The sequence below is a fragment of the Brachycentrus maculatus genome, unplaced genomic scaffold (assembly GCF_059751285.1).
Source record: "Brachycentrus maculatus isolate JH-2025_06_01 unplaced genomic scaffold, ASM5975128v1 h1tg000017l, whole genome shotgun sequence".
Classification (NCBI taxonomy): Eukaryota; Metazoa; Arthropoda; class Insecta; order Trichoptera; family Brachycentridae; genus Brachycentrus; species Brachycentrus maculatus.
Genome location: NW_028280771.1, coordinates 1,931,646 through 1,954,479, shown reverse-complemented (window position 1 = coordinate 1,954,479; position 22,834 = coordinate 1,931,646). Strand labels below are relative to the sequence as shown.

Genomic DNA, 22,834 nt, shown 5'->3' with positions numbered 1-22,834 from the left:
ACGAATGTGCGGCAAAGCGATGTACCTATGCTAGATGTGCGAATGGTGAAATAAGGAAAGCAATGGAAGGCTGACGTAAGGATTATCGATAAAATTAAGAACGATGTGTAGAGGTAGATTGGTTTGGGCACGTGGAGCGAATAATTGAGTAGAGATCGGTAAAAAAATATGATGCGAATGTAGTTGAAAAAAGAAGCAGAGGCATACCGAGAAAAAAATGGCATGATCAGGTATGTCAGATACTTGAAACAGGTCAGGTCAGGAGTCAAAATAATCGGCAGGTATGTATGAGGAGATGCATGCTTTTGTATCGGCGAAGATTGTTTTCAAAGTAGCGTGACGTTCTATTCTCTCAGCCTACCCCTGCGGAAAAGCGGCGTGATGGTTAGCTAGCGATTTAAAAATGTGCCATAGACGTCAAAATGTAAATAAAAATAGTATTAGTTTGTGGTCCCGTGGTTAGTGTCGCGGACTCTCGAGTCAGACTTTCTGAGTCCACACTAACGAAATTTAAAACCTATTTTTAATAATGAGCTGCTTAGGCTCACAGAAATAGTATAAAGTGTTTAAAAAATAATAAAAACCTAAATATTTATCTTTTTTATTTAAAAAAAATTGCCTCTTTCGAATCTGGGAGCATCCAGTGGCGTCGATACGCTCGGTGTGGGAAGGAATGAATTTATCGATAAGGATAAAATAAAAATAATTAAGGAAAAACGTCACTCCATTTAATGCAATAGTAATGTGACTCAAGAAACAAAGACATATGACATCAATTTAGTAGGTACTTAATGCCATTGTTTTACGCAAATTTCATTCATGGAGTTCAAAACAATACAATATTACGTTAGTGAATAGAATTGTTTTACTGTAAGTGTATCAAATGAAGGTAAAACGATATTCATTACGAGGAAAAATAAACCTTTTTACGAAACGATAAATCATCGGAGTTGAATCATTCGCCAAACAAATTCACTATACCTGAATGTTAGTAAAAATATAGTGATCTAACCCTTCTGCGAGATTAATTGCTAGGTTTTTATCAGAGTCACCGGGTATTAATTATCAGCGGAGATAAGAATTCCACAAAAGTGTACGTGAATCACCCATAGCAAGGTGTTGTAATCATCCCGAACACACCTAGTTGTGCTCTTATCATATCTGAAATACCTGTCGGCGGAGATAGCAGCATGATTGCTAGGCAAAGCACTACACATCAACAGCACAAGTTTGGAAGTGGCATGTTGGCGAACAGTTCTGCTCCGCGTGGAAAGTGACTTGGATCAAGTGTATGGTGAAAGAACGGCCAAAGACTACATTCAAAATGGGGCGAAAGCCTAGTGGGGTGTTTTCGCTACTGACAATTAGTTTCTTTCTGTTTTTGAGCTTAGGGTGTGGTGCCCAGGACATTTTGAAAGACTCTTTGCCGGATTTGGAATCGGAACTAGCTCCGAAACTCGACGATCTTGCCGGAAGCCAGTTGAGTGACGATGCGACGATACCAGAAACCAAAAACAATACCGAAAAAGTCGTGAAAGAGGATGAGCTAGTGCAAGATGTTCCGGAAGAAGTGGATTCTAGTGAGGATAGAGAAGTTGTGGTGGACCATGTGGAAGAGAATGTGCCGAAATTGATCATCAAAACTGGAGCTTATTCCATGGGCGATGAAAATGGGATGATAGATCCTGTTCCAGAAACGCGAATTTCAAGGATCGAGGACGAGTACTGTAAGTAAATTTTAATGAAAATAATTTAACTTTTTAAAATGGCGTCATTATTTTTCTATTCGAATTTGATTTCATTATCTTTATGTTATTTGACCGGATACTTTATCGATAAAATATTATTTGAAGATAATATGTCGAAATTATTAGCAACCTTATCGGGTTTGCGTTGAGGTTTATCTAACGAACGTTTAATATTTCGTTGGCCAATAGTGAGAATACGATATCTATTGAAATTTGGTGTTTTCAATGTACCTATTGTAAAAATATAGTAAAAGGTCATAACTTGTAAAAATAAAATAAAATATCAAATCGGAATGAATTCACGGGTTCTGGATGTTTCGATTGAGTTGGTGGTCGCTTTTAAAGAAATAATCATATTTAATTTAATAACACATCTTTTGAGTTGTTAAAAATATTAATTTATTTAAAGATCTAGTATATTGTAAACTACCGTAGTGAATAGATTATTTATTTAAAAAATCAAAACATATTACATATATAATATTCCCGATGTGTAATTTATATTTCTCATTTTGGGTTTATTAGTTCACACACATTTTCGCAAGCACCCTTAGAATGCTTGTGCACTACACGGAATTTTACTGTCCGGCAGTCCGGTTAGCATAATAAAACGGATAATTGGCTTGGATTGGTTTGTGCTTTTAGTCGTCTTTCTTCAAATCGGTGCGCTCGATCGATGCGTGATCACGGTGCGCGTGAACTCGATCACGCTAAAGCTGTCGTAGTCGCTTTTATTTAAAAAAATGGACTGCCGGACAGTAAAATTCCGTGTAGTGCACAAGCGCCTTACATGGAAAAAAAGCCCTGGAAATACGTATCAAATTATGGTAGAGTGGGTTCGAACCTAAGATCTCTGATTCAAGAGTCCGCAACACTAACCACGGGACCACAACCCGACACTGTTAAAATTCTGTAGTGATTATTTTGACGAAGAGATACACCTCGTAATAATAAAATATCCAAAGAAAAGGTAAGGCATAAAAACAATAATTATTGCACCATAGTTTTTCTATTAATTATTGTTACTAATATAATTTTAACTGTTGATATAAACACGATAAAATAATTTTGAGTATGTGTCACCAAGATAACGCTCAAACATACTCGTCTTTACTTGGTAATAATATATTAATCAATCGATTTCAGCGTGAAATCTGATCTGCAGTTTTATTATCAAGTGCGTCACTAAAATTAATAATAGTATACTTAAATGGTATGTACTTGATGACATTCCTTTGTTAAAGTACGGTAGAAATTCTATATTTGTCATTTTTTCCGTTCACGAATATGGAATTATATTGAACATCAAGTAGTGAATAATTTGTTCGTTGAATAACTCAGTCATCCAAAAAAATATGTTTTATAAAATTTCGATTATTTTTCCTGGCTACATTTCATCTCATCGTCTTTGTAGGCCGTTGGGGTCAGCTCTCTTCATCCTCAGATTGTAGGTCCTTCTGTCTTAGGCAACGTCACCTAGGCCATGCCTTCGAATCATTTTTTCTTTTTGCAGCATCCAAGAGTTCTAGATTTCATTCGAGGAAGATCCACGGCGGTTCTCTGGTTCACAATATGTCTTATATCGCTCACTCCTTTCAAGAACGTCATAAATAAAAAATCGTCAATTTTGAGTTGTGCATGTTTTCGGAATGCCCAGAAAATGTACTACATATATCCCAGCAAAAGAGGCATATTTTTAACTTAATATTTACCCGCTACAGGGCAGAAAATGTTGTTTTTGCGTTTTGAAGAAAACGTATTGTTTAATTATTATTTTAAATATACTAAATATTTTTCAAATGGAGAAAAAACCTTCAGGTTTTACCTAAAAAGATCTGTTGCACGGTAAAAAGTTCAATAAGTGGCTTGATATTTATTTTCAATACATTGTGTTATATTTTTAAACTTTAAAAACGTTCTCCTGAAAAATCAAGTTTTTTGATTTATGACGTTCTTGAAAGGAGTGAGCGATATGTCTTATATGTGCCCACCCAGGCTTCCACGAATACGTGAACTTTTTATTTTATCTCTAAGGGACACATTCTATAAAATTTAGATCGATATATTCAATTGGCATAGTTACAATTCGTTTTGCAGAGGTTTGAAAAATGTGTCCGGTAAATCCATCTCCAGCATGAATTCTCACTTTGGCTCATTTTAGGTGCTTTCTATAATTTGGCACAGTGTTCCTGTCGAAATAACGGAATGGAAGTTACTTTCAAGTCGAAAAAGACGATTGGACAATTGGTGTACTCATACACCTTGCTTTACAGATAGCATTACAAAAGTATGTTGGAATCAAATTGGGCGAACTTGGATCACAAGTGACTAAAAGATACCTATCGCTGAATCTAAGATGACACGTCCACGAAACATTTAACGCGAAATGCTCGTAAAACGATAAGCAATTTTTCAGCTTTTTGACGAGTAGAGCAATTTCTTCCTCACCCCCTAGCTAAGGAGAATTTTACCAGTCTTGATAGTTGTAAAATAATGCTGAAACGTGAAAATAATTGGTAGAAAATTATTACCCCTTTTCCAGCATTTTTTTTTAAATCAAACTTTCACATTCTGAAAAGTTGGGAAAAATAAAATTGTCCATATCGAAAAGAAAATTGGTCGGAAGTAAACATTATAAAAATTAATTTTCGAACTAATAATAATAAAAATATATATATAAGTGGAATACGTAACATTCCAATAATTATATTGCTCCTCACGTATAAGGACCTTATTTAAAAAAATAATTTAAAGATGTTTTTAAAAACCAAATAATGTGCAATATGTACATAATGTACACAAACATGCGTCTCTCTCCTTACTTTCGTATCTGCGTTTGGAGCATAATAAAATTATTACTATTTATAGATGTGACTAATAGGTAACTGTTACGTCGATTGAGATGATACGAGTATTCGTCACAATTTCTCGTTTTTGATGTCAAATTGTCACATACTCGAATATCAGTAGCTAGAAATACGCAATACCTACGCAAAACGCAACTAAACGTGTGTTTAAATAAGGGATCAAATCCAAAAACCGACTGAAGACTTCTTTTAAAGAAGTCGTTATTCAATTCGGTTTTTCTATTCGAACGCTTATCTCTACCACGGTTGTACATATTCCTACACATGCATGTAAATTATTTATTCCTTCGACATTTGATTTTTTGAAGCCACAATTTTTTTCGGGAGAGTTTTTATAATGTTATGCAAGAACCTTTTGAAGTTCTTACTTTTCATTGGGAATTTGAAAAAAAAAATCACGTTGTGCTAATTTTAATACAGAATACAGTAAACCCCCCTATAACGTTTAAATAAGTACCGCGTTATCGGAGGGAACGTAATATAGGGTAAATGTTTTTAAATTGTTTTTTAATTTAATAATGACTCATTTCGGTCATTTTCGCTGAAAAAAATTTAAAAATGCAATTTAAAATATTATCCCCTTATAACGTTCCCCCCATAACGCAATACCTTTCTCAACGTTATAGTGGGGTTGACTGTATATATAACATACTATTTTGAATATTACGGGGATAGAAAGGCCACCATAGGTTTGGTACACGTTCTAAAAGATTCGAGTTGATCTACCTATAATACACATAAGTATGTATATATCATCCGTAGGGTGACAATCCAGTGCCTGAAAAATGTTTATAAAAACCTTTTCAAAAGATGAGCTTAGAGATAAAAAAAAAACGAAAAACAGCCTATTTTCTCGGAATTCTTTCCGTTATTATTCACGATAATGATGGATAGATATCTATTATTCATGTGGGCAAAGGAGTGTAGGGTGATATCGATTAAATATTTATGTGATAACGGTACGATAATAATACCCAATTGGGGCCTCTCTATTAGTCTGAATCAAGTGGTAGCCATTTTGTTTTTTTGTCGAAAATATCATAGATCTACTGACTGGCGTATTGCAAAAAAAATACAGAAGAGCGATTTTGTGTTCCCGGTTATTACCGTTAATTCAATCGGAAATTTAAATTAGGCGATCAAACACGTTTTAATTTTTTAAAGGTTAAATTTGTTTATTTATCGATGTAGACCATTAGAAGTAGGTTCATAAATTTGTGAGCAATCTTTTTCAGTTGTGAATTATCGAAAAAAAAACACTCTTCGCAGTCATCAGATCCACATTTACACGCAAAACTACGCGTATCTACTTCAAAAATGCAAGCTAATATAAAAATACTTGCAAGTCAAATGCAACCGCAAAAATGTCATTGATTCCATTAATTACAAGAAAAGAAGTACAAATATACAAAAGCGTTTATCAAAAAACTAAAATATTTGTACACAAATATTGTAGGTATACTGTAATAACATGTGGTCTAAGTGCGGCCCGCACCAATCCCCGAGTAAAATATTTGTCCCTCTTACAACAAAAGGTTGTCGACCCATGATGTAGAGTATGTCCGCCTCTATACTACAGTGGAACCTCTCATAATGAGTATAATTCGTTTCAGCATCTTACTCATTATGCGAAACAATCGTTAAGCGAAACATCTTTTTGATATAGAAATCAATGGAAAATACCTTAATGCGTTCCAGGCCGAAAGAAAACTCTATTTTTTTTTAAAAACGTTAATTCAAATAAAATTACTTGAATTGTTAAGGAGTGTTAAAACTTGGAATACAATTTAGGTTTGAAAAAAAACTATATAAAAATATGAATTTAAGGCAAATAATTTTTCCCTTTTAACTAGAAAACTGTTTTTAGACATTTGTTTTAGCCGACGCTTCAAAATTTTTAGAAAATGTGTCAGCATTATCATTGAATAAATTTGTAGTAGTAATAGCCACCTCCTTATTAGGGTGATGCTTCTTTGTGTACGATGCAACAATTTCCTATGCTTTCAGCATTTCTCTTATTGTGCTAGAAGATTGTTTAATTTTTTTGCTCGTTGTGCAAAATTACTCGTTATGAGAGGTTCCACTGTATAGTGGTCAGCGCATTTGGCTACCATGCTGGAAGTCCCGGGCTCGATTCTCAGAGGGGTTGAAATAAATATGACTTTATTTCTCTACAATATTTGTTTTATATTTATTATCCTAGAACCTGAAACGCAGGATTAAAATCACCTTGCCTTCGTATAATAAACAATCTACAGTACTAGCTCGCTTAGGGAAATGCATTCCATATAGGCAGAGAAACAGTGCCTATCCTAACTTACCCGTGTGAACAACCAGTAAAACGCAACCAGTACCTACTCTACCTTACTTAGTACCTAGCTTACCTTACTACCTATATCTACTGCCTACTCTAGTAAGTAGTATCTAGCTTGCCTTACTACCTACATCTACTGTCTACCCTAATATATTCTCTGTGCACGCCACTGCGTATACGTAGGGCACACCGTTGAATTATTGCGGCGTTAGCTTGATCGCAAATTATATACGTAGAGTTATGCTATAGACGCCGCTACACGATTTATAATAAGTCGTTTCAGTAGTGTAATGGCAAAGGGGTATATCTGTCAAATTTTTCATTTTCTAAGTTTGTTTCACAAAACGTCTAAAATAGTGTATTCCATAATCTAGGGAAAGTATATAGCTGTAGTTGCAATACTTTTTTTTAAAGACATGTACATATACCATCCAAAAAATATTTAATTTCACAAGTTTGTTTTTGCTCTCCTGTAAAATTTGGTCTGACACAGATATATTGCCTTTACACTACCGATTTATGACATTATATGTATACCTTGAAAATAAGTAAAGTAGCCATTTTTGCCAAACCAAACCTAACCTAACATGTTTCATTTTAATATAAAATATTTATCAATAAATAAATAATATAAATATTCACTTACGCGTACTGTGTGTGTCACGGTAGTGCGATGTTTAGCACGCTATCACGCAAGAAACACTCAGGCGATACCACTGTTACTGAAATAAAAAAATCTATGTAATTGAAACATTAAAAAATCTTCTTACCCTTATCCGCACCCAATGGTGCATAGGGCACTGCATCTTGTTGATGCAGTGTTAACTTGATCGTTACATACACGAAGGCAAGGTGATCACTCATGCGCTTCAGGGACTAATCCAGGGTAGTATTCAATAAATATTAGCGTGTGAAATCAGTAATATTTTATAACCCCCCCCCTGGAAATCGAGCCCGGGACCTCCAGCACGGTAGCTATACACACTAACCATTAAACCACGGAGGCGGACTTTAAAAAAATACAAGATTTTATATTATATAACGATGCAAGAAATATGGAACTAATGTAAAAATAGTTTGTAATATTACTCGAAATTGAATTATTTTGTAATGGATTAATTAATAGAAACGGGTTTCTTCTTCTTCTTCTTCTTCTAACCCTTATCCGCTCCCAATGGTACTTAGATAACACTGCATCACATCTAAGTGGTGTTATCTTGATTTAAAATTACACGATGGTAAGGTGAACAGTCCTGCGCTTCAGGTACCAGTCCGTAGTGAGATCAAATTACTTATATTCATTTTGATCCCCCCGGGAATCGAACCCGGGCCTCTAGCATGATAAAAAAGAGCTTATCACAACGATAAGGAGATAAAATAATATAAAATTAAATAACTCTGGGCCTCCATAATTCAGGACTGATAACTCTACCTTCACGAGATCAATGATTAAGATAACACTGCATCGATTGGGAGCCGATGAGGGAGAATTTTTTTATATGTAGGTATTTATAGAGACAGTTTAGTTCTGTTTTTATGTACAAGGTCGTTCATAAAATAAGGTTCCCTTATTTAAAAAATACATTCCGCTTTATTTTTTTTCCTTAGCATTATACACCATTTTAAAGTTTCATACTTTCATATTATTTTTTGACATCTCATCAAAGATGAAGAAGAATATGGAAGTCTGGGCATTTACGGGGCTGGTTTAAGTGATCACTTTGCACACCGTAACGTTCACCAATTCTACCCATTATTGACAACCACACTACTCAAATTCTTGGAAGTTCTATATATATAAACCAATTTAGAAACATTGTTCTTGAATCAATAGAACATCACTAGAGACATCTATTGGTGAGATGAATATCTAAAATCCAGATTTGTGAACAAGTATTTGGACACACTCAATGTTGTGAATTTCATTCTTTAACTCTATTTTTCTACATAATCGCTGTTTCTGTCTAAACACTTTTGCAGACAATGCTCCAACTATTGTCCCCAAGTCGTAAAATTCTGCCGCCATTCCTTTGAGAAATTGAATAACCTCTTCCTTTAGTTCATCTTCATTATATGGAAGCGCAATCCACCCAAGTGTTCCTTTCATTTTGGGAATAAGTGGTAATCACTAGGGGTTAGGTCCGGACCAAAACAGTCAAGCCAAAATCTGTCAACAGTTCTTGAGTATGATTTGAGACATCAGGTCAAGCGTTGTCATAAAGAAGCCTCACAGCACTGGAAAATCTTCATCTCCGGCGGTTCTGGATTGTACGTCTCAGTTTTCATAATGTGTCGCAATATCTATCGGAGTTTGTTGACGTTGAAGTGAAGGAAGAGGCTATTCGATTTCTCGTACATATATTTTTTAGAAGATGTGAAAAGTTATAAATGTGTTGAATTACTCACGCTTATAAATCAATTCTATTGTTGGCTTCGATTTAAAACTCACTAAGTAATGAACAATACACAACAGTCAACCAATTGCAAAAGTTATTGACACACACTAAAAAAAAATCAAGATATTGCTCAAATCAAATGATCAAAATATATATCCAGTGCTGCCAATCCTTTTTTAAAAATCAAAAACGTACTTAATTCAGGATGGAACCTATTTTATTTTTACGATATACAAAAGAAAAATGAGGAAAAATAATGTTTTTTTTTATAGTAAAATTCTTTTGGTTTTATAAATATTCAAATAATATATTTTGTTACAAATGGTTTTATTTCGTTTAATATTTTACATTTAAAAACTCTGGATTTAATTACACACATTTTTTTAACGAAATCCCGTTATTATTTATCACGATTTGTTAACCTATATAGGTGTTGGAATGCTTTGTTTTCTTTAGTAAATACCTATATGATAAGTGGGTATGTAATAAAGTACCTATATATGGATGTTTTGAAACCTTTGCTTTTTATATGACCGAGTTTAGGAACTGGCGCAAATAAAAACGGAATACAAAATGTTTTATCTATGACTCAGGCTGGCAACATTTGAAAAGCGGGAAAAAGTATTGTGATTCCAAATTTAAAAGTTTTCCTGAACTAAAAATTACTATCTTATGCACACACAACGGTCACTGCATTATATGGACGCATTCTAGATTGTAATTAATTACATACTGGCAAGTCCTGCACTTCAGGTACCAGTCCAGGTTGACATCAAATAAATATTTGAGTGAAAAATCACACACACAGCCTTATAGGAAAAATAAACAAAAATCGACAATGTAAAAAAAAACTTTCGATATACCTGCATATCATGTAATGTTACGCAGACAGGAACTATCCTAATTGTAGACATAAAATAAAAAGGTCATCTGTTAGTAATCTATTCAGCTGATTAATAATCCTCCCCACATACCAATGGTAAATTAATTCTGCATTCAGAAAGAATAAATGGTCTGTGTTGCCTACCTATTGCACAATTCTTTGTTAAATATATTTCTGTTTTCTCCAATATGTCGGCAAAATTTAGGTTAGATTATGTTGGATAACCGCGCTATCTGTAACAAAAATAAATAAACTGAAAAATGGATTAATTTTTTAAAAATTTTCTAAGGCCATAAATACTCGTTTTAGGGTATTTTTTTTAGCTCGTTGACCAAATGTTACGAATGTCTGCGATATTTTTATCATTGTGTATTCAAGATTGGACCTAATCTTATCAGGGCGAGGCGTCTGCGTAGTTGTGCAATGTTCGTTTGCTTCGAAAACTATATTTAAGCTATTTTTGTACCTACGCACATGATATTTTGAAATTATTTTTAATAAATTAAAATCAACAAAAAATAAATGATGAAGTAAATAGACGTATTGTTATTTAATAATCATGTTTAAAATTAAAATATTAAAATTGTAAATACACAAATCAATTTTTTAACCCATCCGCCTACCTGCCGCCAAACGTTGGCGGTAGGTATGTTTTTACATTTGCAAATCAGCCGCAGTTTAAGCCATCTGTGGTAGTTCATATTATAAAGATACTATCGTGTGATATCTACAAATCAGTAAAGAAAGCTTTTTGTAATGCATTATTTCTTATAATTTTAATACAAATTTACTGACGACACTTGACCAAAGATGTCCCTGTGAGGATAGAATTATCCTTTTGATTGAAATCAAAACTTTACATCCCAGGTATAATGTTTTTTTGAGTAATTTTTTCTTGTTAATTTATCACATTTCTTTCTTACTTGCGGGGATACATTCAATTAGTGTCTTTGTATATATGTTTTGAAAAAAAAACTGATATGCGGATGGGTTAAAAATGATTTTTTAGATCTGTCCTTTGTGTGAGGCTTTTGCGGCGGTTCTATGAGCCTTTTTACTATTTAAAGATAGGTAGCTGGCCTAGTCTATAAACCCTCCTCCATTCTCATCCGGGCTTGGGACCGGCAATGGCGAAGTTTCCGAAAACCTCCGAAAAGATAAGATGGTAAGACAGCTGGGAGTCAACATCCCAAGAGCGACATGCGGACGCACAAACAGATCCCTAGGATCTACAAAAAGAAGAAGAAGAAGATATTTTTAGAATTTGAAAGAGTGTTAAAAGTCATGCGAGATGCATGTCGCTTGCTCCTTTCAAGAACGTCATAAATCAAATATCGCTAATTTTGGGTTGTGCATGTTTTCGGAATGCCCAGAAAATATACCATATCCCAGCAAAAGATGCATATTTTCAACTTAATATTTACCCTCTACAGGGCAGAAAATATTGTTTTTGCATTTTGAAGAAAAGGTATTGTTTAATTATGTTTTTAAATATACTACATATTTTTCAAATGGAGGAAAAACCTTCGGGTTTTACCTAAAAAGATTTGTTGCACAGTAAAAAGTTTAATAAGTGGCTTGATATTTATTTTTATTATATTGTGTTATATTTTTAAACTTTAAAAACGTTCTCCTGAAAAATCAAGTTTTTTGATTTATGACGTTCTTGAAAGGAGTGAGCGATGTATCAAACAAGTGTTAAAAATATAATTGAGTTTGAATAATTAATATGACCTACGTTTAAGCTACTGTCTCATTTGTAGGCAGATATGTTCATGGGGTGCAATTATAATGTAAATGGATGCATGTGACGTTACACATTCTAAATCAGTAATTTTTAAATGATTTTTCCGAAAATCATATTCGATATGATTATACATTATACCGATATCCGAAAAATAAGATGTTTATTTATAAATGTTATTTGTAAATTATTTTTGGGTATCGCTAACCTAACTCATGAGTACATTATATGTAAAGATAATAAATGAGTTAAATCTCTATAATAACAACAATATATATATTGCCATATGCACTATAGATATATATATATATATATATATATATATATATATATATATATATATATATATATATATATATATATATATATATATATATATATATATATATATATATATATATAATGTAAAGTGTTAATAATAGTTTATATTAATGTAATATAAGCTAAAAAGAAAAAAAAAACTATTGGTTGTGAAAGAGCGTTTGAAGAAAAGTTATTATATTTTAATCATCACGCAGATTGTAACCCACGAAGAAGAAGAAATATATTATATTATTTCCCTTTGCTTAGAATTTAGGTACAACAATAATTATTGTCAAATGTACTTTAAATAGATTTTTGATTTTTTAGCCCACATCGATGGCAGGGTTGCACCTTCTACCAGCTACAGCGTCAATGGAGTTCCATACGTCATCACGGAGACCAGACTTCGGACCATCAGGAGTAGATTCCTGTATCCCTTCTACGACATGGGAGGTGATGAGAACAACGGAGACTATCAGAACGACCTTCACTCCTCCACGCCGCAAATTCACAAGAATTTCAACTTCCAGCTGCCTTTCTTTGGCTTCAGATTCAACTACACCAGAGTAAGTGGCAATAGAACTCGATATCATCTCCAGATCTGTACAAATTATTATTATTAGTTGTAATAAAAACAGAAATATATCACCATTTTACGGAAATCTAGTAAAATAATTAGCTTTTAAAATGAGTTTTGAAAAAATCACACAACTTGGAGTATTGCGATACATTTAATTTATTATTTCTAACTTCATATTTTTCTAATCACAAAATTTTATCATTTTTAAAATGTGACGAATATAATTTTAGATATTGTAGTCATACAGGAGAAAATGACCAAGTGCATTTTTTACAAAAATGTGATTATTGACTATTTGATATCTTACTAGCTTAATACTGCCCTGAAAAAAATTTCCAAAGGAATTTAAACTTGGAAGTAAAATATATTGACTTATTAAAAATGACTAATTGCATTGATGTTTATTTTCTTGCCAAGCTAAAGTGACTTAAATGGCCCTTCTGAACATTTTATGTTTTGTTAGTTGGTCACTTTCTACCACTACGATATACATACAAACGTCTAACAGTAGTTTACAGTCAATTGTTCTCAGGTGTAAAATGACAAACCTATTGAAAGAATCTATTATATCTTGGATTTCTAACCGTCATCATATCATCCCTTTCTTGCATCTTCTCCCTCTCTCCCTTCTCCCTTCTCAACTTGTCAACTGATCTTACACATAAATAAAGAATATTTTCATTATGTATTGGATCACCTTTCGGCAACTCCTTAATTTTTTTTCATTTTTTCTTTTATGCAAAAGCGCTATCTCCCCACTTATCTATTGTGAACGAGGTAAAAATCTCATCCAATGTCACTTTTTATAGTTCGTTTGAGAATAATACTTTATAGCAATAAACCCGTAGATATACATGTATTCTGTTTAAGAAGTTTAATAGATAAATATATATTTGACCCATGGCTTACAAGAGCCGACCATTAGAGGCACAGTCAGTTTCAGTTGATTCCTTCCCAATTCATTTATTTTTACAAAAATTGTGGATTTTATATTTGAATATGTTTTTTTTCTTCTTCAGGTTTCTATGCACGGGTACTTGGAGTTCAGTGATCCACCATCTCACTACACGTATCCCTTGACCTTCCCAGTCAAAGACTGGCCAGACAAGAACGATCCCGCATTCATCGGAATATTCTACAGCAAGTGTCGTATCGGATCCGTGAGGACTGAAGATATCGACCAGAGAAGGCCTGGTGTGTACTTCAGGATGGAGAAGGATCTCCAAGGCAGGACCGATCAGCCAGGAGTCGAAATGAGGGAAAGGCTGACTTGGGACATTCGAACTGGTGTCATTGGAGCTGACGACTTCAAGCCTAAACACTCTGCCATCATCACTTGGAAGAACATGTCATTTGCTGGTGGAATTGATAACTCTCTATTCAAGGTATGATTGGCTTATAAATCTAATTTGTTTTTATTTGTTTATTTTTTTCCTTCACCCAATGATGCAAAAAGCAGTACCATCTTAATTCTTTGGTGATCAGCCTTCTGCTTAGGTACCAGTCCAGGGTTCCGTAAATATAAAATATTTTTTTCTTCTTTAACCCCTTCGTACCCAAATGATGCATAGGGCACCACATAAGATCGAGGTGGTGTTAACGGGATCATTAAATTATACAAAGTTAAGGTGATAAATGTAGGAAGTAGGAATGGAATATATTTGGCGAAATACAAATGACTTATGAGGGTGAAGGTTAAAATTGACATTACTGGTGTTAGAAAACAGAAATGGAGAAAAAATGGTTAGAAGGAAAGTGAGAATAGCAGCATTAGCTAGAGCACTCGGGGCTGCATACACGAGCTCGTAATAGATTTTGTAAATTTTAAATAATACAATGTACACATGTAACATTTAATATGATATCATTGGTGACTGTTTTAGGAATCAACCCTGAGACTTCATAAAATAATCTTCCGATTTGATGTTTTTTAAATGTTGTTTTTTTTTAACTAACAAAATAATAATAAAAAATCACGAGAGTAGAAGTCCTAAAATTTTATAACTTTATTGATTATTTTCTTGACTTAAAATCAGGAAGAACTTCAAGAGAGGGTATTGTTACTTCAGATTATTTTTGTCTTGGTTCTAAGCTAATCATATTTTGGCATTTCAGACCAATTCGTTCCAAATGGTACTGGCTACCGATGAGGTGTACACATATGCCATATTCAACTATGCTGAACTGCAATGGAGCTCTCACACTGAGGCCGGAGGTGACACCACTGGAGGAGAAGGAGGAGTACCTGCCTACGTAAGTATATTCATCAAATGAGCATATCAAACTTGGGAATGACTGCGGAAGATATCAATCTCTTTAACATCAATCAAATCAAATAAGATCAATTTCGAATTGCTCCTCTATAGGAGTTCGCCTATGCGGGCGAATATCACAAATGCAGACAGTGCAGGATCCGTTTTGTCTCTTTCATTTGGTGATGTCTGTAAATACTGTTTTCGGTCAGCCATGTATTTTGCGGCGATCCATTCACTGTTGGGTTTTGGTCGCACATCAAAGTGGCAGAAATCAGACTGTCTCTGTCATATGTCACGCCGATGCATGTTTTTTTTTTTATTTTATACAATTCATCATGGATACTCAAAGTTGAGGGATTTTTCTGTAATGTCATTAGGTTGGCAATTTTCACTATATCCATGGTGGAGAATACCAGCAATGGCTGAGGTATTCGTGGTGGCATACCCGTAGCTTGTGTAAGTTGTACACTGCCAATATGTATGATTCCCTTGAGGATTTTAAATTAACCCTAGAATACGAAACTATCGTAAAAAATACGGCAGCAAAATGAAGATGCCTGGAATAAACTTTATTTTATATTATTTATTACTATTTTCTCATCGTTCTTGCAACTCTTGCTTCACAGTACCTTCCTAATGTACCTTTTTTATTCATTATTATGTGATCTCTTAAACCAAGAGAATGATTATCTTATTTATTCCCGTTATATTTCTATGTCGTGTTTTTACGTATGTTTAGTAACAACGTCACTTGTAGGATAGTTTAGTAATCTAGAGTTAATATGAGCATTTGATTCTCCCTTCTTTGTAAGCAAGTCCCTGGGCATCTATGCCAAAGTGCCAAGTAAACTAATGGTTAATCCACCAGTAGATATGTATTATTAGATACCTGGTACACAAAGGGCGTTTGTGCACTACACAGAATTTTACCGTCCGGCATTTCAGTTAGCATTTAAAACGGATGATTAGCTTGGATTGGCTTGAGCTTTTGTCTTTCTTTCTTTGGATCGGTGTGCTCGATCGGTGCGTCATCATGGTGCATTCGATCACGTTAAACTGTCGTAGTCGCTTTTATTTTTCAAAACCGGACTGCCGGACGGTAAAATTCCTTGTGGTGCATAAGCTGCCTTTGGCAAAGTGTTCATGGCACCACAGCCGGTAATGAAAAATATGAAAGTGGCGCCCTTTTTAAAACAGCGATATTTTTTTAGGGTCAGTTGGAATACTTTTTTCATTCCAACTAATCCTATCGTAATCTGGTGCCTACTTGAAATGGATATTTTTTTCAGATCGGTTTCAATGCTGGAAACGGAACTCAAAGCTTTGAATACAAACCCTACTCCCAAGCATCTGTACTTAGGGATTTGACTGAGAGAGGCTACGCTAATGGAATGCCTGGAAGACATATATTCCGTATTGACGAAAAGATTATGCTAGGCACCTGCAACAAGGATATTGGTAAGTAGCATACTTTAGTGTGAATCTGCCTACTCCATAGAACACAGTAGACATGGCCCGTTCGTGAATGAGCTGATCTTAATGATCTGTTCATATACATCGACCAGTAACCGGATCCCAATTTTGAGTGAATTTCGTTCACGAACACTGATCTGTTCAGTGGATTAATGATTTTCAGATTCATCGATTGGCTCGCATTAAGGCCTAACATACGATAAATCGCTACTTAATTTTCTTAAAACCCAGATATAATTTGATGTAATTGAATTTTTTGCTTAAACTAACGTTTTCACAGGTTTTTCTTTGAAATAAATGTATGGTTTTGAAAAGAAAGGAGTTATCGAAAAATATTTATAAAAAATATTATTATAAAAATATTTTTTCGCAGTGGCTCGCGTTCTTAATTTGAACGTTGGAGATCTCAGCCTTAATATATTACATATTTTTTTTTTTTTACATCTCATCAAAGATGAAGAAGAATATGGAAGTCTTGGCATTTACGGTTGACATTTCATCTTTGATGAGATGTCAAAAAGTAATATGAAAATAACTCCTGTAATTGGAGATAATCCAGATTTAATGAACAAGTATTTGGACACACTCAAAATGTTGTAAATTAAATAATACAATTTGGTAGCTAAACTAAACATGAAACTAAAGTGTAATGGAGTAACATTAAGTCATTTTGTTTCCTGATCTATAGAAAACCATAAACACGTTTATGTTTTTGTTTATAGATGGCGCAAATCTTCCACTTGTGTTCGCCCCAGAGAGCGGTAACATGTTGGGCGGAACCATCGTCAACATCACGGGACCTTGCTTTTTCAAGAAGACAGATCGCGTCAACTGCCGTTTCGATACGGAGGATGTAGTGGGATTCGTTGACGATACTAACAGAGCCATTTGCGTTCAACCCCCTCTGATGGCTGAAGGATATGTCAGATTTGAAGTAGCTATCAATACCGAGAATTACAAATGGAAGGGAAAATATTTTGTCGGTATGTTAAATTATTACTTAGAAATTACTGGAAATTACTTAGATAAATTAGAAATTAAAAAAGGCAATTAATCAACTAATAAATATACAAGTAAACGATTTTTTTGTTGAATTACCTAACGTCCAAGTGACTCTGAAATCTAGCTACGGCTTACGAAACACCGCTTATCATGACCCTACTCAGGCTTCAACTTTTTAAGTTTTATAGCCTATGCCTCCTTGTGAGTGGATTTACTCTTTATGTTTAAAGTTACTATAATTTCATGTTATTCATGAGTGAAAATTCTAGGCAAAAGATAGTGTTTTAGTATTAATCAGTATTAATAAAGAAGCGGTTAGCTTCGAAACTGGTAGACATTATAATTAAGTTATAATAAAATATTTATACTGGTTTTAAAACAAAGTTACATTTATATTATGAAATTATTTCATCACAAAACCATTGACGGATTAAACGTTTGGTATTTCAATTACTGCACAGGCATGAAATTGATTGGAATAACGTATGTCGTCCCATGAAAATAAGAAATATATTGTCATATAGATGCTGTGTTTTATTGATCATTAATTAGGCGAAGGCAAGGGGATCAGTCGAGGATATATATTTTAAATGTATATTTAATAAATATTAGAGTGAAATCGCTTTTTCTTCACCCTCTGAGACATGAACCCTGGATTTTCAGCACAGTAGTCAAACGCGCTATTATTTTACGAAGACGGATGTAATAACTGCGAGTAGGTACGAAATTGAATGAAAAAAAACTGTGTTTGAAATAAAATCCAAAATACTTTAAACATATTCTAAATTTAATGATTACAGACATAAGTTTTAATTTCTTTAATGCTCATGTTGAATGTATATATGATGTATTTCACAGGCATATTTATTTTCTAGTTAATAAATCCATCTTGGTGTGTTTGTAGAAGGTTGATAGCAGTAAAATATCTAAATAAAGAAAAGCTACGAGACAGGTACTAGTTACATAAAACAATATTTTTTTTACAGAAACCCCAGCAACTGCGACAGAACGCATATTCTTTGCAACGAACGACGTTCACGAAAAAAGTCCTGCACAAATTAAAATTACATGGAATACCTACAATTTAACCACCAACTTAAACGCCGGTCTGAGGATTTCTCTTTGGGGATATAAAGAAACTAAAATCAAGCCCGAATTGCAATTTATTGATGTCATAGCGGAGGGGGTTACGAATACCGGAGAGCATACTATTGCACCAGGAGACTTCAGACTCCGAGACAATATTATGACGAACGATATGCAATTCGGATTCATTCAAATTAATTTGACGAATCCCTCAGAAAATACAGGAATGCCCATTTCACCGTAAGTCAATTACAACCCATTTACAATCAAACTTATTAAAAAAATATAAATTACTAATTATATTTATTTTTTCAGAGTATTATGGAGTCGACCGATTCCATTGGCGTGGTACTTTGGCCCCCAATGGGAGAGAATGTATGGTAGTAAGTGGCCTGAAAAAATGTGCAATAATTGGTTAACATCTGATCGTTATTATAAAAACTTTGCTGCCGATGTTCCTCTTTGTCCTTGTACTTTGGAACATGCGCTTCTTGATAAAGGAAGATTTTTACCAGACTTTGATTGCGACAAAGATGCAAATCCCAAATGTCTATATCACAAAGGGGCAGTTCACTGTGTGAGAAGTGGAAATCCGAGGTGAAAATCTATTAATTTTCATTATCTTAATTGTTTTTTCGTTGATAAAAATAAAAGTGTGACATTATTATCCCTTGACACTTAAAAAGATATTCGTAAAATCTCAAGTTTTTATTACTATTTTAAGTACTTATATACAGAATCCGCAAGTAAAATATAAACGAGAATGTTCCTATAAAAAAAAACAGATAAACTTATCTTTGTCATATGAAAATAAGAATTGTCTATGGTTTTTATTTATTTTTCAACTGTCATGTAAAAATGGCGGGATTTCGAGAAGGTACTTGTTATTTTGTTTTATTTTGTCCCACGCTGTTTACTTTTAGTCATTTATGAATATATTTATATTATTACGTTAATTGCAAATATAATCTGTATACTTGTTTTAGCTTGGAAGGTTCAGGGCAGCAATGTTGCTACGACAAAAATTCCTACCTTATGCTTTCTTATGATCAGCAATGGGGTTCGAGACCGCATCGCTCGCATAATCTTGGTTTTCTGCCATGGAACGAGGCGAATAAGGTAATTATAATTATTTTTCTTGTATTATACGCTGTTTTCTCAACCTAAAAGAATGTCCCGAAATCGTAGTTGTTTCAAACATGATTCTAAATGGTAGTTTTTTAGTTACGCGAACGCCTTATCATTGGTGCGAGTAAACTAATTTGTATAGATAATTATCAGTATTTTGAGAAAACTTAATTGAATAAAATATGATTAATTGATAATTGAATAATTGATAATTGAATAATTTATATTCCTTAGCTAATTAGTTTATCCGCCATTGGTTGGCGAATTGGGTTCTGTCAAAAAATATTGTTTTTTTTTTTCTCGAAACTGGCATAGCCGATAAACCACAGTAAAGCGAGGATGTTTCGAATTTTTGCGGTGAATTTTTGCATCACAAATTTCCTTCTCATGATTTCTCTCGATCCACACAAATGCAGTAGAATCCAAAATATTTCCATGTGAAAAAAATGTACACAGCTAAACCTTAATATCTTTCCTTTTTTTTAGATTTCTATCAGAATAATACCTTTTTTTAAAAAAAAGTATTGCCGCATTGAAAAATGTATGATTTATAAATATATTTTTTATTTTTAGGTACCTACTCTGTCCCATTGGAACCATGACCAAATTCCATTTTACCAATGCTGTATTTGGCAAGAAGAACAGGCTGTCGGCTGTGAAACTTACAGGTACATAATGACTATTTGATCATTAAATGCAACTACAGTTTTCGCATTCTGCAATTTTGCTGTGATTATCCGACGACCACACTTTATCTGCCTCCGTGGTGTAATGGTTAGCGTGTTTAGCTACCGTGCTGGAGGTCCCGGGTTCGATTCCCAAGGGGGGGGGGGGTGAAAATAAATATTAGTGGTTTTACGCTCAAATATTTTATATATATATATTCCTGGACTGGTTCCTGAAGCGTGAAAAGTGATCATCTTGCGTTTATGTGAGAAATGATCTAGGTAACGCCACGTCAATAGGATGCAGTGCCCTATGCACCATTGGATGTTGCACCATAAGGGTTGGGATAGTTTATGTAGTTTTAAAGCATTGCTAGAATTATTTTTATTATTATTTTTATGAAAAAAGATTCATATTTGTATTTTTATTATTAACACAAATATTTCAATTTCATACTATTTCTGTTAGCCTAAGCGGCTCATTATTAGAAATAGGTATCAAATCGTGGTAGAGTGGGTTCTAAACCGAGAAACTCTGACTTTAGAGTCTGCGACACTAACCACGGGACCACAATCCAAAATATTCTTCTTCGTATTTTAGATTTGAGAAACGCCCAGGGTACATGAATGATTATTTGATCATTAAATGCAACTACTGTTCTCACATTCTACTATTTGCGCTGTGATTATCGGGCGACCACACTTTATATTGTTTTTAGAGCATTGCTAGAATTTTTTCTTCTTCTTATTTAAGGTTTGAGAGACGACCAACTCAAGATTGTGTGGCCTACCAGCCTCCAGCGGTTGGAGCTGTATTTGGTGACCCCCATATTGTCACGTTTGATAACCTTCCATACACCTTCAATGGCAAAGGTAAACAAAATTGAAAAATATTTTTGTAAAAACGATAAGTAAAGCTACTTTAAATGGCAAAAAATAAATAAATACATAAGTAACCTTCTTTATATTAATAAAATAACAACTATATGTTTTTTTCCGCATATATTTTCAGGGTTTCGTCGTACCCGACATCATCAGACCAGTCTGATGATGTGTGATGTATGATATGTGGAAAAAACCATATGGTTGTTATTTCATTATATAAAATGTAGTCAATTAAATGCAGCAAAGAAATTTTATACAAAACTTGAACTTTCTATAGTAAAATTACACTACATTTTGTATAATTATTATTTTTCTGTCTCAATTTTATTTGATTTATTCCATTGTTGGCATGTAGAGATGAAAAACCTGACAAAGCTCATGTACTGGACATGTAATGTGGAATTTTCGCCCTTGTATCTTTGTTTGAAAATCACTTGACCACAAGCTCTGAAGAATTTTTTAGTGACATCTCACAACTTGATACAAAAATTAAATGTTTAAGGGCAATACAGTGGAACCTCTCATAATGATCAAAATCCGTTCTGGATCTGACTCGTTAAGAGAAATACTCATTATGCGAAACATTTTTTGTTTTGACTGGTGTAGAAGTCCCGGCTCATAAGTGAATGTTGTGAAAAAGGGACTTGCCCTTTCTCTGTAACTCGCTATGCGAAATATCGCTCGTTAACTCTATCCACGCGGCTCGCATAACCGTATGTGTTTTTACAAAACATTCCCCACACGCGGCTGACATAAGCGTTTGTGTTTTCACATAGGTCCAAGTTTCGAACCTCAGTTCAACTTGGAGGGATTTTTTCATGGTGTGGAACTTTGGATAAAATAATACGTCAATCCTTGGCCTTATGACATCTGTTGAAATATCTGACTAATAATTTGTAACATCACAAGGATAAATAAAAGAACAGATCCTTGATTTTTCTTGCGGTCGGTAATTAGTCCGCGCCATAATCATGCCCTATATCTGTCTCACTCTCGACGCTACGCATCGCCAGTGGGTAAGAGTGACACACGATGCGTGCTTTGATTTATTTATGTTACGATCTTATTTGTTTATATTACGATATGTTTCAAGAATAATGTGACACAAGTGTATTATAGAGTACCAAAAAGGCACAATGAATCCCATTGAACGTTTTTGTTTAGGAAAATAAATCGTTTATTAACTAAATACATGATAAAAGTAATCGTTTTAAAAACAGCGAAATACCGCCGCGTATGGGCGTCTCTCAGGAACAAAGTTGACGCAGTTAAAAGGTTAAGAGAGTGACTTTTTCAAATTTTTTGCTCGTTATGCGAATTACTCATTATGAGAGGTACTTGTTATGAGGGGTTCCACTGTACATGTTATCTCTTTTTATCATTCCATTTAAAAAAAAATCATATACCTTACATCAGCATTATTCTGTGTTGTATCCCAGTGTTCCGCAAATGTTTTCTATTCAAGGTATCAAATTCTATTAAATTCGATTTTCTATTCTACCAAA

The 22,834-nt window shown here is 33.9% G+C and overlaps 1 protein-coding gene across 2 annotated transcripts in view; it reads left to right on the top strand.

The window, feature by feature from the left end:
* Positions 1-804: 804 nt before the first annotated feature.
* The window catches only part of mesh (sushi domain containing 2 mesh), a 39,334-nt gene continuing 17,304 nt past the window's right edge, over positions 805-22,834 (top strand). For both annotated transcript variants that reach the window (XM_088266601.1, XM_088266593.1), the window contains exons 1-11: positions 805-1,727; positions 12,583-12,821; positions 13,855-14,220; positions 14,951-15,088; positions 16,380-16,548; positions 17,286-17,546; positions 18,552-18,891; positions 18,967-19,248; positions 19,638-19,770; positions 20,353-20,447; positions 21,199-21,317. In XM_088266601.1, the coding sequence (XP_088122727.1) occupies positions 1,292-1,727; positions 12,583-12,821; positions 13,855-14,220; positions 14,951-15,088; positions 16,380-16,548; positions 17,286-17,546; positions 18,552-18,891; positions 18,967-19,248; positions 19,638-19,770; positions 20,353-20,447; positions 21,199-21,317 (2,578 nt within the window). In that variant the 5' untranslated portion in view covers positions 805-1,291. The remainder of the gene's footprint in view (positions 1,728-12,582; positions 12,822-13,854; positions 14,221-14,950; positions 15,089-16,379; positions 16,549-17,285; positions 17,547-18,551; positions 18,892-18,966; positions 19,249-19,637; positions 19,771-20,352; positions 20,448-21,198; positions 21,318-22,834) is intronic.